Here is a 19,250-nt window from a genome sequence, read left to right as displayed (position 1 = left end):
CAGACCATTTGGGGAGTGAACCAGTGGATGGAAGACCTCTCTGTCACTCCTTCTGTTACTCTACCTCTCAAATCAGTAAGTCTTTAAAAAATGGTCAAAAATTAAATTATGCTTTTTAAAAAATCTTTTTCTAAAGATTTATTTTATTTGAAAGGCAGAGTTATAGAAGCAGAGGTGGAGACAGAGAGAGAGGTCTTCCATCCGCTGGTACACTCCCCAAATGGCTGCAATGGCCGGAGCTGAGCCGATCCGAAGCCAGGAGTCAGGAGCTTCTTCCAGATCTTCCTCATGGGTGCAGGGGCCCAAGGCTTTGGGCCATCTTCTACTGTTTTCCCAGGCCACAGCAGAGAGCTGGATCGGAAGAGGAGCACCTGGGGCTCGAACCGGTGCCCATATAGGGTGCCGGCACTGCAGGCAGCGGCTTTACCCACTATGCCACAGTACTGGCTCCTAAATTATTATTTTTAAAATTAAATTTTTTCATTTTATTGGAAAGGGGGGAGGAGGGGAAATAATCTGTTTTGCAGTTTGTACCCCAAACACCTTATAACAGCCAGGAGCAGGGCCAGGACAAAGTCACAAGTTGGGAACTCAGTCTGGGTCTCCCACGCGGGTGGAGGGAACCGGAGTACGCGAGCCACCAGCTGCTGCCTCTTGGGGTGCACAATAGCAGGAAGCTGGGATCGGAAGTGGAGCAGGGACTCAAACCCAGGCACTCTGATGTGGGAAGCAGGCCTCCCAAGGAGCTTCCTAACCGCCGTGGAATGCCCACCCTCAGAGCGTTTGGTCACACTCGCAGAAGCGGCTCAGGTTGATTTCTCGTGGAGTACGCTTCCAGGTGGAGACGGGACACGCTCTCTCCTGCAGAGCAGCTGCCCACGCTACTGATGGGATGAGAGCTGACTGGGGCCCCCCGCTGCCCTCGGTGGTACTGCAGACACTCCATCCTCCCCCCCCCCCCCCCCCCCCCGTGCACTCCCGTCCTTACAAACAGGAGCTCATCCTCACCCGCCCTGGGGATTTGCTTCCTCTTCCGGCTCCCAGAGACCAGCGCTCGGAACTGAAATGGAGCAGCCCTTCCGACCTTGGTGAGTACCCCGGGCGCCTCTCAGAACGGAGCACAGTCCCCAGAAGGCACTGGCTCTTCCTGACGCTAAGCTCAGGCCCAGGCGCCCTGGACTGCTTGGTAGTGTCCTGCGTCTAACACCAGCCCCGTGCAGCTCCGCGGCTGTGCTGAACGGCTGGCTCCGCAGGCCTGTCATCCTGCAAAATCCTCCTCTCCCGGAACAGGATTAACAAGATTACAGTGCTGAGGCTGCTTAACAGTCAGGAAATGCAGCGCGCACGCACAAGTTATCAATCCTGCTTGCCAGATGGCGAGCGGATCTCTGCTCACCAGAAACTGAGCAGCAAACATTCAAATCCGTCAGCAACACTGCATTCACATTCACATCCATTTCCAACGTGACAGCCTTAACGAGCTGGTTTAATGAAAATCAGTATTTTATCCCTATATTGTTGACTATTTTGAAATGGGTACAGTAATGCAGACTTGGGATTTTTAAAAGTGCCATTAAGCCAAATCTCTCGCTTTGTGATCTGTACACACTTTGTGTCTATATTCCCGGAGCCCCACATTCAGAATGGGCTAATGATGGACATGGCCTATTTGTTAAGTCTGTAACAAAACCTCAAGACCACGGAGTTCTCTGGTTATCGGACTACATTGTGAGGCGCCAGGAGCCCCATCTGCTGAGTCCCAAGCCCACACTTCCGCCCAGTGAGCTCCGGCCTTCGCTATCACTACATTAAACGGCAAGCAGCCTTGGCTGGGCACTGAGGACGCAGACTGGCTGTCACACACTGAGGTCCTGGTCCCCGGGACTTGCACAGATTTCTGACAAACTTCTAATCTACCTTGGCAGCCGTTCCTTCTCCTCCATTCTCAGCTGTGAAACAGCCATGTGGCCACAGCCGTCTTCAGAGTTCACAGAAAGCCCTGCGGGCACCTTACGGCCTCCGGGATCATGAGAAAATTCACCTGTTGTAAAGCCACGCTAATCTGTGGTATCTGGTTGCGGTGGCCCAACCAGAGAAAAACGTGGGATTCACGCTTCTTCCTCTGTTAACCGAAACGTTGGATTATTAATTAAGGCTTATTTGCTGTTAGCAACTGAAAGCAAATGCAGCCAGTCTGAGCACACAGAAGGAATCTGCCCCAAGAGCACACTGGTACCTGAGCATCCAGAGTGGAAGGCAGTCGGCCTCAGGGCCCGGAGCACTGTGAAGACGGTTCTCCACCTGCTTGGCAGCACGGATTTGCTCTGTTTTGCAATGTCCATGCCAAGTTTGGATTCCGGGGAAGATACTGAGGGGAGGCCCCGTGGCTGGCTGACCAGCAAGGACGTGAAGGAGGCATTTTGAGGACAATGGGGAACCAACGTGAGCTGTGCAAGGCGCGAGGGCAGAATGGCCAGTGCACCGACAGTGTGGCCATGCAGAGCAAAACCAAAAGCAAGAGTGGCCTGGGACCTCACTGGATGGAGACTGCCTGCAACCGAACGGCTGTTTCCCATGCAGCACAGCAGAGGAGCTGCCAAAAAGGCTGACTAGCGGCTTGTCAAAACCTGCGCAGCCACCAGCTGGGAAAGTGCACTGGCCACCAGTGGAATGCAGTCTCTAATCCCCAGACAATGTGCAGTGAAACAGCGTGGAGCCAGACTGCCCTCCCGCCTTCTACGTACTTGGGAACCTCAGCTTTGCTCTGTGTCGTCTGGAAGGGGCCGTGTAGAAAATGCAGGACGCACAAATGCTCACAGAAAGTCACCCAGCCTGAATTAGCACAGAAAGGGGCCTCCCTCCAGCAGGACGGGCACCCCTGCTCTGTCTGTAACACCGCCCCCTTCCTCCCACCTGGCCCCACCCCTGGAGCCCCTGCTTAGGTGCCCAATATCCACCCCCCCATCCACCTGACTGATACGCAACGTAGCCATTTACTTTTCTCAATCTGTCTGGCATCCCTTGGCTCACCCTGCAGACGGAAGCTCCTCAGGGTCAGGCTCACGTCGCCTCTTTGTTCCCCACCGGGGACTGACAGGGCCCAGGATGTCCTCCTTGAACATCCATCACGGGCTGTGCAGGAAGTGACTGCCAGGGAGCTGCTGGCCAGGCCGGAATCATCTTAGAACAATCGCAGAAGGAAAGAGAAGTGCCCACATATACTCCTTTTAAGATAAAAACTTTATTTTACAATTTTATAAAGCAGCTTTCCATTAAGCACAAACAATCCGTTTACTTTGTATAGAAACAAAATACCTTTCCATCTGCAAAAAATCAAGTTTTGCTGTATATAAAACTAGCATGTGCACATTGTGCTTCAACTGCAGTCTGTACAGCTGTACAAAGGACGCCCTTCCGGGGGCATCCGGTAAACACTTTATTGCATATTTAACACGTGGCATGAGACCCACACGGACGCCGGGGAGGACACGAGAGACAACGACACGCAGGATGAGAACAGCAGCTTCCGGGCGAGGCTCACAGACAAAGGGGAAGGACGGCCACATCTGCAGAGCTGTGCTTGTCTGCTGGTTCCGCCTTGGCTCACGTACGCTGGACAGTTCTCGGCTGACGCCTCTGCGTATGGTCACTCCTGAAGGGTCCAACTTGACCTGCATCCAGAAACCTGGGGCTGGTTTTACAGCTGAAGTGCCAACAGATTTAACATGCAAGCTAACTCAAGATAAAGAAAAAAGAAAAAAACCCAGCACCTACAACCTTCAAGAGAAAATTTTAAAAATAAACAAAATCGACATGCAAAGTATGCTCCCTAGTCTTTCTAAGCTCAGAGTAAGTAAACATTTTGCATGATTTACAATCCCCCGAGAAAGCTGCATCTGTTTGGAGACAACAGCGCGGCGGACGGCCCGGGGCCGTGGCCCCCCGCGGCGCAGCACAGGCAGCCCCCAGGTTTCAGCAGCACCGGTCCGTGCTGACAACGCTGCTCAGGGGCAGTGCACGCTCTGAGCAGCCCGAGGCCCAGCACAGGCCGGGCTGCTGCAGCGTGGAAGGCAGTGGAAGGCCCACGGCGGTGGGGGGCAGATCCGAAGTCTCGCCGCCCTCTGTGGAGGGGACAGTCGCGTGGTTAAGGCGCCGGCGTTTGCCACAGAGGCAGCACCGTACTGTTTTCACTGCAGACCAGAGACAAACACGAGGAAGTCTGGACCTCTCCAAAGAATAACAAATATGATGCAGGAAGAAGGGTTCCCAGATTGCACAAAGTTTATTTTGAACATCGCCACTCAAAACAAAAACAAGGGAGACAATGAGACGTAGTCTAACTGTGGCTGAAGCATCTGGTGTAGAAGAACCACAACGGCCAAAACTGGGGAAGATGTAACAACCTACAACTGTTTGGGCTGTGGGTGGAATTCAGTTACAGCCACATAAAATGGGAGTTTAAGCTCCCTCCTCTGTGGCTACTTTAACATTCTGTGTCGAGCCTTATCTTCACTCCTGCCCACAGTGACGCTGAGATATGTATTTTTACATGTACACTACATACATGAACCTGCATATATTTTCCAGTTTCTAAATAGTGCTTGGTAGGCCAAACCTAATGAAGGCAGCGTGCAGGCAAGTAACCCACCTGCTCCCACATGTGCATCTCATCCCCAGATAAGCTGCCTGTGTGTCAGACTCAGTCCCCTGAGCACGTGGCTGAGCCAGAGTATTGATTTAGTACACTGTCAAACTCTGAGACAAAACCAGAGCAAAATCAGCCCTCCATTTTAACCCGATGCTCGAAGCCCCGCAGTGTCCTCTGCCCACGCTGAGGGCCCCGGGGCCTCCTGCCGTGAGGTACAGCAGGACTGAGCCACGACACACAGCCCCGACGACACACGGACAGCACATGCAGTAGCAGCCCTTCTCACGGTGGGGATAATCTAAAATTAAATTTCAACAACACTGCACAGAACCAATAGCTTGCAAAGTGATGATCAAGAATGATCCAGGTTGGAAAAACTCTGCTATGATTCTTACATATAATCTGTGACCAAGCGTTTTTATTTAAAGGGGGAAAAATCCTGAAAGAGAGTGGCGATGGCCTTCAAATTACGAGTTCCTTCCCAAATCTGGGTTCATAATAAATATCCCAAACGATGTCCCAGAAATGTCCCTCCCCTGAAGTGGACACGACTCTCAAGGGTAGTCTGAAATGAAATAGGAAATTCTAGACAGGGACAGAAAGAAAGCACCACCAGGGAGAGCAGGACGACAGACTGATTATCAAACTTTCACTGATTGTAGAGCAAGTTTCAGAAAACAGGAAACATTGTGTCATTTCTTGTGCAGTCAACAAGTTTCATTTTAGTTGTGCTTACATTATATAACTGAAGCCTGAACACTGGTTGTGTTTTTACATCCCACGTTTGAAGAAAATCATAACTCAAAATATTTGCCATATACAACAAATGGAACAATGCAACAAGAGCTCACTCACTCCCAGGAAATTAATCTACAGAAAAGCTGAACACAATCCACTATCCAGGCTACAAGTACATATTTACTGTGTTACAGCACGTTACTCGTCTGTGAAGTCTGCTTTCGATATAAATATAAATAATCCACATTTTAAAAGAGAGCTGTACCAGTCGGCCTGCACCTAGCTGAGTGTCGGGACTGCCTGGGGGACTGCACAGGGCGGCCGGCAAGGCAAAGTGGAACATCCTCATCAGCCCACTGACTCAACAGCCGCCTCCACACCAGCTCCTGGAACGCGACTGTTTCAGAAGACTGCTGTTAGGAACCACCTGCCCGTCTGATGCAGTCCACAGACACCCAGGACACAGCTTCGCAGCACGCTGCGGCCATGCCGAGCCAGGGCACGGGCTGCCATGCGGTGTGGCCGTGGCGTGAGCTCTAGTTGTGCTTTGCCCGGCTGCCCTTCAGGTAGCTTTTCCACCTCCTGACGAAGTCCTTGAAGACGGGCGACTCGTCGACAGTGCTGAGCAGCTGCAGCTGGTTGATGTGGGTGGTGTGGTAGTCCCAGCGCGCCAGGTTGGGCGCCATGCCGAGCATGAAGTGGCGGAGGTCGTAGATGGTCCCTGAGCCCGTGTCGTACAGGGGGAGCATGGCTTTCAGGGACTCCATGCCCCGCTCATACAGCGACCTCGCCTCCTTCCCGAGTTTCTCCCCTGCGGTTTCCTTGAGGTCATACAGCCCGATTAAGGAGTACATAAAGCCATTTAAAACAAAGGAGCTGGGCGTGGTTGGATATTCTTCATACCAGTCGTGTTTATTCATAAACACGGCTTTCACCCCGTGCTGCTCTGACAGATACTTGTAAGGGGCCGTCGCCCTTAAAGCTGAATTGAGGAATACGTGGTCTTTTGTTAACAGATAGGCCCTGACTAACGTAGACATGGCTTGCCCTTGGGCCATTGCAGAGTACCACCCCGGCTCTAAAGACTTGAACCCTTCCCCTAACTTGCGGGTCACCATAATTGGCCAGCCACCTTTCTCGTCCTGGTTCCTCACCAGCCAATCGCTGGCAGCGAAGAACGCGGCCATGTGGGCCGTCGTGGAGATGGTGATGTTGTCCAGGAATCCCTTCCCCTTTGCGATCAACCTGACCACCTTTCTGGGCATGATTTTGGTTGGCTTGACAGCTTTTGTGTTGGAAAGCCCCACTCCTTTCCTGAGGTCAGTGACCAGGTCCCTGGTCACTGTGCTCCACGAAGTTCTGGGCCCGATGCCATAGTATATGTCTCTGTCCTTGAAAGCAATCAGCTGGGTATTGGAGACGTAGTGCACAGTGAAGAGCTGGTTCTTTTCCGTGGTCTCTAGAACCACAGACACGCTCCCATTGGTCAGGAACTTGAGGTCAAACGAGATAATGAAGTCTTTTGTGTTTCCCAGCTGCAAGGACACACCTTCACTGGTCTCTGCAGGGGACACAGCGACAGGACAGGACACGCAGTGTTAGAGGAGGAGGGCTTCTGTGCTTGGAGTGGTGCCATTCACCCTGACAGCCACGTCATACCAAGCTGACACTTGCATCTCAGTATGTTGCAAATCGCATCATTATTTAAATTTTTTTTAAAACAAATTAACCATCAACTAGTACAAAACTATGAATGATGAGTTTATGATGACTTGTGACCAACAGGCTAAACCTCTTACCTTTTCCCCTCTCTGGTTTATACTAGGGATTAAGAACAAATGGCGGGGCCGGTACTGTGGCGCACTGGGCTGAGTTGCTGCCTGCGATGCTGGCATCCCATATGAATGCCACTTTGAGCCCCAGCTGCTCCTCTTCTGATCCAGCTCCTGCTAATGCATCCGAGAAGGTTTTGCAGGATGGCCCAGGCATTTGGGCCTCTGTTCCCTACATGGGAGACCTGGGTGGAGCTCCAGGTTGCTGGCTACAGCCTGGCCTGGCTGTAGACGTTGTGGCCATTTGGGGAGTGAACCAGCAGGTGGAAGCTCTCTCTCTCTCTGTCTCTCCCTCTGAAATAAATAAATCTTAAGCAACAATCAATGGCTAAGGTACAGATGAATATACTGCCTTTTCCAGATCCCCATGATCAATCTAGTACACCCACTCTACAAAAAGAAAACAGCAGCCCAAAGTTGGCTTAATACATAGTACTGCCAGAGAGGGGCAGGAGGAAAACGGTTGCAGGTGAACTTTAAATTGTATATTTACTATGTTCTATGCACTTGACAATATTAACTCATACAGCCCTCTTAAGAACAGTAAGTGCTATTACTACGTGTTCTAACTTGATGCTAAAAATGATGTTTTCTTTCAGATATTTCAAAAAATTTGGAAATTAATTGCATGTATGAAAAACGAGGGGTGGGGAGGGCAGGGGAGCACAGATGCTGGAGTTAAAACCTACTCCAGCACTGCTGCTCCACCACTCGCTTTGAGAAGTCTGCGAGATGCATCTCGTCGAGCCTCAGTTCCTTCCACGCTGGAGACAAGACGGCTGCGCAGGGTAATCGTAAAGGGGGAAAAGGAAGACAAGGGCTTGGAACGCAGTAGGAAGTGAAAGCAGTTAATAGCACTGATGATCACATACTAATCAAACAGTAAGAGCTATTTTATCTGACAAAAGTAATAGGAAATTTCTACTGCATACAATAATTACTAATTACAAGAAAGATGATTTTCTGAATATTGTTCATCGTCTACCAAGAAAAGAAACCGAACATATTAATAAGAAGGCATAATTTTTATACAACACTTTCTAACTCAAATCCTATGTACCATCTCATGATAATCTTCTGAGGTTCACGGGGCAGAAACTATTATGCCCTTTTTTAGAGATGAAGGAACACAAGCTTTGCAAGGTTAAATGGTTTGCCCAAGGCCAAAAGCTAATTATTGCTAAGCGAGAACCAGAATTCAGGTTTCCTGGATCACAATTCAAAGACTGACAAAGACAGACGATCCTGGAAATGACATCCTCGTGAGAATCATCAGTGGCACAGGCACAGAACTCAATCTGCTATGGAGAACTTAAGGAAATCTGTGTGTCGCCAGAAGCCAAGATGAGAAATGTGAACTTGCGATGGCTACAGGATGTGACCAGCCTGGAGAGCAACAGCTTGTTGAGTTCATCATTTAACTTCTGCTACACAGGACTCCACCAGTATAGGCAGATTTGGCACAAGGTTCTTAATCAATTCATTTGATGGACCAGACAATTATGGAAGTTGTATCAAGAATGAGAACATCAACTAATGCTTTGAGTGACTTTTAAAAAATGAGTATCAGAAGTAAACTTCTGATACAGCAAAAATCCATTTTATCTGGCAAAATGTCAGCATGCCCTTCCTCTGAACTAGCATTTTCTGCATCTGTAGCGCAATGAATCTGCAGCTCAGTGCCACGTCCCCGAGACACTGAAGGACTCTGAGCTGGCACACGAATCACTCAAGATGAAGTCACAGTGCGCAAAGCAGACTGCCCTGGTGTTACTTATTTCCCCATTCTAGGGCGATGTCTCATTCATCGGACAACTGTATTAACTATGACATTTATTCGGGCCAAACTAGATAACAATGACCCATCTTCAGAAGTCCAACTGGGAGAAGGCTGAAGGCACACCTATTTCCTCCCATAATTCCATTCTAATTTTTACTTTCTACAAATTTAATGAATGATATGGTTCAATCAATCACTTTTGTCTTAATACAATAGATCAGCACCAATAACTCAAAAATAAATGATGTTATAGGATGTAACCTTTAAAAAAAAATCCACTGGTGGTTTTCGTAAAACATTCACACCAGCAGAGGGGGTTACCGAGTCAGAGAAGTGATAGCCAGCTACCAATCCTAATCCTCCCAGCAGTCTTATGAGACAGGTCTTCTAATTTCACAGACAGGCGGAAGAGGCCACCCTGCCTGCTTACACCTTTCAGGAAGATCTGAACGAGAGCAAGTTACCCATGTTCTGAGCTCCACTGCAAGCAGTGAGCTGCCTGAGCATTCGGCTTCCAACTGACTAGTAGAAAGTTGCAACTTTTCTGCTGTTTAAATCCAAGACCACTACTCTCTCTGCGCAATTAATCCAAGGAGTCACCACAACTGCTTGTTTTTGGTATCTGTGGTACATGTCCATGTGCTGTAGGCAACAAAGCATGATAAATATTTTAGGTCAGTATTGACACTGGTCTTGACAATGATTTTTTGGATAGGATACCAAAAAGCACAGGCAACAAAAGCAAAGAATAACAAAGGTGGGGAGAGGTGACACCACACTAAAAAGCGTCTGCACCACTAATGAAACAATCAACAAAATGAAAAGGCAACCTACAGAACATGAGAAAATATTTGCAAACCATGTATCTGATAAGGAGTTAATACCCAAAATATATCAAGAATTCATAATAGCAAAAAAAAAATCAAATAATAAAATTAAAAAATGGACAAAGGCTCTCAATAGATTTTTCTACATGGCACCACTGGTCAAAAGATATACAGATGGCTGGCGCTGTGGCACGGCGGGTTAATGCCCTGGCATCCCATATGGGTGCTGGTTCTAGTCCCTGCTACTCTTCTTCTGATCCAGCTCTCTGCTATGGCCTGGGATAGCAGAAGGTTGCCCAAGTCCTTGGGCACCTGCACCCATGTGGGAAACCCAGAAGAAGCTCCTGGCTCCTGGCTTCAGATTGGCGCAGCTCTGGCCGTTGCAGCCATCTGGGGGAGTGAACCAGCAGATGGAAGACCTCTCTCTCTGTCTCTACCTCTCTCTGTAACTCTGTCTTTCAAATAAATAAAATAATTTTTTTTTAAAGCTACACAGAAAGGTGCTCAGGACCACTCATCATCAAGGAGATGCAAATGAAAGCCATGTGGTCTATCACCTCATCCCTGTTGGAACACTGAATGGGTCACCATCACTCTGGCACAGAGGGTTAAGCCGCTCCCTGCAACATTGACATCTCCACTTCTGATCCAGTATCCCTAATGCACCTGGGAAAGCAGCAAAAGGTGGCTCAAGTCCTTGGGCCTCTACACCCATGTGGGAAGCCTGGATGGAATTCCAGGCTCCTGGCTTTGACTGTCATGGCTATTTGGGGAGTGAACCAGAGGACTGAGGATCTCTCTCTCTAAGTCTGCCTTTCAAATAAATAATGTTGACAAGAACATGGAGAAAAGGGAACCCTTATATGTTTTGGATAGGAATGTAAACTGGATCAGCCATTATATAAACAGTATGGAGGCTTCTCATAAAATTAAAAATAGAAACACCATGTGACCCAGCAATGCCACTTCTGGGTATATACCCCTAAAATGAAATTGGTTTCTCAAAGAGACACCTGCACTCCCATGTCCACTGCACCATTACTTACCACAGTTAGACACAGAGATAACATGTGTCTGGTGACGGGTGACTGGCATCTACACACAATGGAATCTCATTCAGTCATAAAAAAGAACAAAACCCTGTTGTTTGTGACAAGACAGATGAACTTTGCGTAATGCTAAGTGAAATGCATCAGACAAAAATATGATGTCACTTTTATATGGAACCTAAAAATGCTGGCCTTGAGAGTAGATCTTAAATGTTCTCACCAGCACACACACACACATACACACACTCTCTCTCTCTCTCTCATGGGGTGATTATGTGAGACAACAGATGTATTAACTCGATTACAGTACTCATTTCTCAGTACAAGTATATACCTGTACTTGATACATCAAGGCATAACATTGAATACCTGAAATATACACATAATTTTATTTGTCAATTACAACTCTATAAAGCTGTAAAAAAGAATATTCTTTAAGTCAGCATTTTGAAATACAATACAAGCTGTCTTCATTCATTTAATCAACAGGTTTCCTACATTGAGTGAGAAGAGGCCCTCAGATGGAGAGACAATGGAGGGATGAGGGCTGGGCACAAGAGACGTTCACAAGGATCTGACAGAGTGGCTACAGAGACAGAAGAAAGTGAGCTCATGGGAATGAAATGAAAGAGTGCTTTGGGAAATGGACAGCTAGTTTAATTTAACAGAATAGGACAGGCCTAAGGTTTCTATTCATTTAAAATTAGGAACAAAACATTATTTATCAATGAAACAATAAAAATAGGCAGCAGATTCATTTTATGATTCTGCATTGTAGATGATTTTGTTTCCTTTCAGGAAAAACAATTCAAGGCCAAGAAAGGAAAAAAATACAAGGCCAACAGAACGTAGCCTGTGGGCCCGAGTGCTGCCTCACTTAGGCTGCAGCTTTTATGGACAAGTGCTGACCTTTTCTCAACCACGATTCTCTACCTCTGTCTCTCATGAGGCCTACACCCTCTAAAAAGCCTCACCTCTCACACTTAGGCTTCAATAAAACTGTCTCACCTTTCTGATTCCTTTCTCTGCTCTGAGCAGTAACTCCCATGTAACCTCAATCCATCCCTCCCCTCATATCCTCATAGTATGCAACAGGCACATCCAGGATATCAAAACACGCGTCCCAGTCCCAGCTAGCACACTCCCACCAACAGTGAGTTCCCCTCTGAGTCGCTGTGTCGCCCTGGCAGAGCGGTTGTCACAGAGTTCTCTCTTTCACATGCCCAGAATTGCGTAGGAAGCAGTTTTCTCTCCAGCTCCTGGCTACAGGACAGACGGCCAGGGTGAGCATCTCTCACTCAGCATGTGGTTACTCATATCACCCAAAAGTGTACAAGGAAATCTGTTACTCCAAAAGGATCGCATTCAAAAGATCATTCTAGAAAACCTCCCAGATGCCTGAGAGCCAGATGAATGCTGCTCCTTTCTACACTAACCCAGACAACATCACTAAGTGCAAAACAGGCTCCTTAGGATGCACCCAAAACCAAACGTCTAGTATTCCCTGCTCCAGTCACCTCTTAGGTATCATAGCTAAATATTTAAAAACATTTCCTTGAACCCTCTCACTCAGCCACGCCTGTTGGTTTACAATAAGCAAAGATGCTCTATAGACTGGAAAACCACAGAATGCCATGTGGAAAAAGAAGTTCTAGTTACAGAACAAAAACAAAGGTCACCCATTATTCACACTGCATTCAGCACTCATAGACCCATTACTGTCGGCCATCCAGAATGAGTAGATCTGTATTGTGGCTTTCAAGGTCGGGGACTTCCACAGCCGCCCATAAAGGACAAAGAGAGAGCACAGAAGAGGGCGGACAGCAGTGCTCCTCTTTATTTACCGACTGCCAGGTCAGCGGGAAAGGGGGTGTTCTGCTCTTGATGATGTATCCCCACAGAGAATTAGGCCTGAGGTGTTAGCTAAAACTATTCCATTGTCTTTTTCTAAGCAATGGGCTCATTAATTCTCATGGATATTGATTAATGTAGAAGAATACATTACATCCTAATTAATGAGACTGCCTTAGTAAAAGGGGAAATGTTGCATACAGTTAATTTGATTTTATAAATGATTTTATTAATGAAAATGGTTTTATATGAAGTTTGAGATAATCTTGTCCATTAACAAAATTCAATATCGGAAGCAGGCTTGTTTAGGAATATTTTCTTGAAATATGTGTCATATTTTCTTGAAAAAGTAAAAAGACATTGGCCAAAAATAGGCAAAGGAAAGGCTAGCTCACTCCATAAAATATTTCTACCTAATGCAAAAGTATTTTAAAAATTAAATTATCATCTACCACATATTAAATTAAGGAACTTCATTCCTATGGGTTATGGGAAGGTACACAACATGGATGAGCTGTTTCTTATTTAATCTCTGGCTTGGCTCTTCATTGAGTGAACATTTCTTTCAATAATCTTGATTTTTCAGCTATTCTTTCGTCAAGGATTTCACTCAGGTGATACCATTTGTTTCTTTGTGTATGCAACAGAAAGTGTCTGCTAATGTGTTTTTCAAAACCATAATAAAAGTTTAAGGGAATACCAGGTGCCACCAATCAACAGAAGACTGGCAGGCACAGCGTGTGTAACTTACCTGGAGCAATGAACTGTTTCACATTGGTGAACCGGGACTTCTCAGCCACGCTCGCCATGAAGCAGCCCTTCGGCACTGTCCAGTCGCCAGACTTGCTGCTTCTGTCCCTGTCTTCTGCTGTTTCATATACCTCTATGTGAGGGGGCTTCTCAGTGAGATTCTTGCTGTAATGACTTAACCCATACTGTGCAATCTGGATTGGGTAGAAATAGCCTTGAGGTCCCCATTGTGTAGATAACGGCACACCTACAAGAAAGAGAAATACAACGAATAGTCACATCCACCACTGTTAAGCCTATTCTAAAGAGCACTCCTCACCGGTTCACTTCTGGAGAATGTCACTGAGTTATCAGCAACTTTTGAGCTTCCTTATTATACCTTTTTATAATTACTGCAAACTAGTACCAATTAAACCAAATATGAAAAACAAAATTTGATACTCATTCACCCTCTCAGTATTTGCTGACAGCAATGTAACACCATCAATTACCTTTCAAGGATGGACTTTTACTGCCTGTTGCTCACAGCTATAGATGTTGTATTTCACACAGTTCAGAGGCATGCAAGATGATATCATCACAGCTGGAGTCTAAATATTAGCCCTGAACTTGTAGACATTTTTACTTAACACTCATGTTAATCACACTCACCTCTCCCTCCAGTGTCACGGCTTGGTGATTTTTCAGCTGACTCAGTATGTCATCTCATAGTTAAAGTATTTACTTGCTTAAGAAGACAGTTTTAACTAAGCAATTTAAAATATAATAATCCGAGCTTGGAATACTTTTCTCTACCCTTCCTGTCAAAAATGCAATTGTTAAGATTTTAAGGAGTGTTTTATAATTGAATTACAGTTGTTTATGTAGCTACAGATTCTTAAAAATAATTCACTAATGAATTACTTCTCATAAAATTCTGAGCAAAGTTTTCAATGCCTGGTATGCCTTTCTAAACACAAAACAAAGAAGTAGGGGTTGTCATTGTGCAGCAGGTAAAGCCACCACCTGTGACGCCAGCATTCTCTATGGGCATCAGTTTGTGTCCCAGCTGCTCCACTTCTGATCCAGCTCCCTGCTGATGTACCTGGAAAAAGCAGTGGAAGATGGCCCATGTGCTTGGGTCCCTTCCACCCATGTAATCTGGATGAAGCTCCTGGATCCCGGCTTTGGCTTGGCCCAGCATTGGCTGCTTTGGGGGAATAAACCAGCTGATGGAAGATCTTTCTGTCCATATCTTCCTTTTTCTCTGTAACTGTTTCTAAATAATTTTTTTAAAGAAACAAACAAAAAAATCCATAAACTAAACTAAAAATTTGGGCGGGATTTGTGGTGTAGCAGGTTAAGCCACCGCCTGTAGCGCCTGGCAATCTCATATGGACGCCAGTTCAAGCCCAGGTGCTCTACTTCTGATCCAGCTCCCTGCTTATGCGCCTGGGAAAGCAGTGGAGGATTGCCCCAAGGTCTTGGGCACCTGCACCTATGTGGGAGCCCTGGATGAAGCTCCTGGCTTTGGTCTGGCCCAGCCCTGGCCATTGTAGACATTTGGGGAGCGAACAAGCAGATGAAGGTCTCTTGCTGTCTCTCCCTCTCTCTGTAACTCTGCCTTTCGAAATAAATAAATTTTTATTAAAAAAACCTAAAACTTTATAAAAGAAATCATAAGTAAAACTAAAAACCAACCACACCGAAGAAAATATTTTTAACAAATGTCACAGCACTACTAATCTTACTTTATAAATAAGAATTCATACAAATACATGGAAGAAAAATATTAATCACACCAGGAGAAGAAAGAACATGAACACAAGGTTAAATATCAAAAAGATATCAAAACACCAAAGATACTCCAAGAGCAGGCATCCAGCAGTGATCGCGAGGACATCTGGGAAGCCTGCATCCCCTACTGGAATGCCTGACAGCTCCCAGCTCCGCTCTGACCCAGCTTCCTGCTAATGCGCATCCTAGGAAGGCAGCAGATGATGGCTCAGGTCCTTGGGTCTCTGCCACCTAAGACCTGGATGGAGTTCCTGAACCCTGGCTTCAGTCTGGCCCAGTCCTGGCTGTTGCAGCCATTTGGGGGAGTGAACCAATGGATGGAAGACCTCTGTCTTTAAAATAAAAAATGAAACTAAATAAAAATTCCTCCCCAAAAGATATTTGTCCTTACTAGTTGTTGAAGATGACAAATTAAATCTCTGTGAATCAGAGATTTAAAAACAATCTTCCATGGTGGCAAGAGTTGAGGAACAAAAGCATTCTCACACTCTGCTACTGGAAGTCTCAGTAGGTCTCACCTTTTTGGATAGGAATTTGACAAAATTGATTCAGAGTTTATACTGTTTTACATGGTAGTTAATTATATTTTCAGAGCAGTATATTTCTACTAGCAGTACTCTGAGAACATAATTAAAACAGCACATGAAGATTAACAGTAAATATCTACAACATTATTTATATTAGTAAAAAACAACCCTGGCAACAATTTAAGTGTCCAACTAAAGAGAACAGCCTCATTCATCACAGATATCATGGCAGGTTCTCACTACAGAATAAAAACTCAATGACAAGGGGGAACGTTTTAATCCTAATATGTTATGGGGAAATAGAGAACAGCTTTGAAATCTACTGTATCTTTCTGAATCCCTGTATAACAGCAACACAACTCTGTTAAAGCATATGTCTAAGTACAAAGACCTCTAGAAAATATACACAGTTGTGGTAACAATTATCTTGACATGGTAAGAATACAGGTGAATCTAACCCCTTCTAGACATTTGGTGAAGATATTATTAAAAACACAAATAGGAGCCGGTGCTGTGGTGTAGAGGGTTAAAGTCATGGCCCGCAGTGCCAGCATCCCTATGGGTGCTGGTTCAAGTCCTGGCTGCTCCACTTCTGATCTAGCTCCCAGCAGCAGAGAATAGCCCAAGTCCTTGCACCTACATGGGAGACCTGGATGAAGCTCCTGGCACCTGGTTTTGGCCTGGCCCAGTCCTGGCCATTACAGCCATTCAGAGAGTGAACCAGTGGATGGAAGAGCTGTGTCTCTCTTTCTCTCGCTCTGTAACTGCCTTTCAAATAAATAAATAAACCTTAAAAAATAAACAATATATAAGGGAAGACAAAGGAGAAACTGCATCAGAGTATGCAGACTCCAGTTCCCAATACGATGAATAAAGCTAGCATTAGTTACAAAGACAGGGGTGGGCTGCAGGCTGTCGAACTGACAGTCTGATAACATCCACAGCATCACTAGGTGAGCACAAACCTCTTTCCGAAGCAAAAAATCTATGAAGTCAAGGCTTGTTCAATACAGATTTTAAGATAGTAATACTAAGATATTAAAATCATAACAAAATGAAGAAGTGAAGCAATCTCAAAACATTTAAAAAAATACTTATTTATTTGAAAGGCAGAGTTACAGAGAGAGGAGAGACAGAGAGAGAGAGAGAGATCTTCCATCCACTGGTTCACTTCTCAAATGGCTGCAATGGTTAGGGCTGGGCTGGGCCAAAGTCAGGAGCCAGGAGTTTCACTCAGGTCTCCCACGTGGGTGCAGGGGCCCAAGGACTTGGGCCATCTTCCACTGCTTTCCTGATGCATTAGCAGGGAGCTGGATAAGAAGTAGAGAAACTAGGACTTGAACCAGCGCCCATATGGGATGCTGGTACTGCAGGCAGCAGCTTTACTCGCTATGTCACAGAGCCAGCCCCTCAAAACAGATGACATTGTTCCCCCTGTTTAAAATTGATATCTTTCTAGTCAATCATAGGCTTGAAAAGCAAATTACAAAATGTCCTAATTATACCCAAAGGGAAGTGCAACTGCCCAGGCTGAAAGACAGTAAAAGACAGCATGTGGCAGACTACGAGTTCAGCACACGTTCAAAGACATCAGGGTCTGTGCATCCTGTCATCGCTTCCAGAGACGACATCTGGTTAACCAGGTAACAAGGCCACAGGCGGACACTTCCAGGGCCACTGGATGGTTCTGTTCCTGTCTGTTATAGATATTTCATTCCTTGACCTTGCTGGTGAGAGTTCAGAGGCAGGTTAATGGAATAACCCTATTTGTTCAGGTATGATCTTAAATACAGCCTGGGAGTCACATAATCTAAAAAGTCACTGCAGGTTCAGACCTAACCTGTTACTCCCTGCAATGTCAGGGCGATGAAAGGTCTCTCGACAGTAAGTGATGTACCTGCTGTCTAACACCGACTGTTCCTCTGGCCTCAACACGACCAGGCTAGGAAGATGCAAGTGAAGCAGATACCAACCTTCAACCCCACTTATGCACTTGACTCTGTCCCGGACTTCCACATTGTAGCCTTCAAAGGACATAAACACACCATCAGGGTGGTAAGGGGCTCTCTGTGCATAGACTTTGGAGTAGCTATGAGAGAACTCAAATCGATCATAGCCATCGTACTGAACCACCTTTCCATAAACGTCAAAATATTTCTCGACCCAAGTGAATGGCAGAAAGACTTCATTCCCCTCTCGTCTCCCCTTAATTGTGTGTTCATCATTTATGAGACAGTCAATTTCTTCATACTTGAGCCCTAACACCTTGCTTCCCCCGTTGCTATTGAAGCCTCCCACCACAGGGGGCGCTTTCTGCTGCTCCTGAGGGAAGGCCTCCTCAGACTGCTGTCTGGCCATGTGCTTCACATAGTTGTCACTCTCAGACGCTGCTGCTCTCTTCTCTAATCCATCCACTCTGAAGCCACTACTCAGGTGCCGGGGAAACTGGATCGCTCTGTCACTGGAACACTTGTTCCACAACAGTACTGTGACCAAAGTGAAGAGTGCGCAGATGATAATCAAAGTCTTATAGTTGACCCGAGCTGCCAGGCAACGCATATTCAGACCATACCTACGGAGGCAAGAAGAAAAATGCATGCAAGATGTATTACTGACATTTTGTAGGATAAAGTTGTCTTCATTTTATGTTGAACAACATTGTCAGGAAAAGCTTAGTAACTGCATATAATTTAATCAGACTTAAGATCACTAAGTCAAGCTTTTTAGCACAAAGAAAAAGGTAGGCAGTCACCTCCATTTTCTCAGTTAACGTAACCCTCCAAAGCAGAGATGCCTAACTTTCTTATTTTGTGTCCTTCTTGGGATCTCAGGATTTTTCACAACACCGCCTAGGGCAAGAAACGCCCAACAGTTCCATTTATTAAGTACTTAGGTCCAGACAACTTGGTTTTCAGATCCTAGTACCTTTGTGACTGTATGAGAAAACATAACAGAGCTTTTCAAGGAAAACACCAACAACCATGTTGCTAAATCCAACAGTGAATTTCAGGGCTCATCTGACTTGGGCTCTTAGCAGCATAAACTAGTCAGTGACTCCTTGACACATGTTCTCCCCATGATACCTAGGGCCCCGTTCTTGGCTCTCCTTCTATCTCACTGGCTGCCTTCCTTTTTATCTCCCTGATCCTTAGATGATGGAAGTGCCTTAAGGTCCCAGTCCTCACACCTCTTCATCTCTATTTACTCCTAAGTGATCTCACACAATCTCAAGCCTTTAAATTCAATTTACATGCTGACTATTCCCAAACTGTATCTCCATTTCAGACTTTTCATCAGAACAGAAGGTATATATGAAGCATCTCCAAAAAGTTCATGGAAAATGTTTATTATGAAAAAACTAGGCATAGATTTAAAAATTTCTTGTACCAAAATAAACTTATCTTTTAATCCCATTTTCCATTAATTTTCTGCAATACCTTCATATGTCCAAGTGCCAATCCAAGTAACTGAC

General features: G+C 45.8%; 1 protein-coding gene across 3 annotated transcripts in view; it reads right to left on the bottom strand.

Annotated features, from left to right (window-relative positions):
• Positions 1 to 3,222: 3,222 nt before the first annotated feature.
• Positions 3,223 to 19,250, bottom strand: part of GLCE (glucuronic acid epimerase) — a 98,564-nt gene continuing 82,536 nt past the window's right edge. For 2 of the 3 annotated variants that reach the window (XM_002722376.6, XM_017338286.4), the window contains 3 exons: positions 17,752 to 18,350; positions 13,477 to 13,722; positions 3,223 to 6,947 (listed from right to left, as the gene is read on the bottom strand). In XM_002722376.6, the coding sequence (XP_002722422.1) occupies positions 5,923 to 6,947; positions 13,477 to 13,722; positions 17,752 to 18,337 (1,857 nt within the window). In that variant the 5' untranslated portion in view covers positions 18,338 to 18,350 and the 3' untranslated portion in view covers positions 3,223 to 5,922. The remainder of the gene's footprint in view (positions 6,948 to 13,476; positions 13,723 to 17,751; positions 18,351 to 19,250) is intronic. The other variant, XM_017338287.4, reaches the window with a different exon arrangement.

Source organism: Oryctolagus cuniculus, chromosome 12 (assembly GCF_051225735.1).
Source record: "Oryctolagus cuniculus isolate XC-2025 breed Fujian yellow rabbit chromosome 12, ASM5122573v1, whole genome shotgun sequence".
NCBI lineage: Eukaryota > Metazoa > Chordata > Mammalia > Lagomorpha > Leporidae > Oryctolagus > Oryctolagus cuniculus.
The sequence above is the reverse complement of the archived record's forward strand: the minus strand, read 5'-3'. Positions and strand labels throughout refer to the sequence as shown.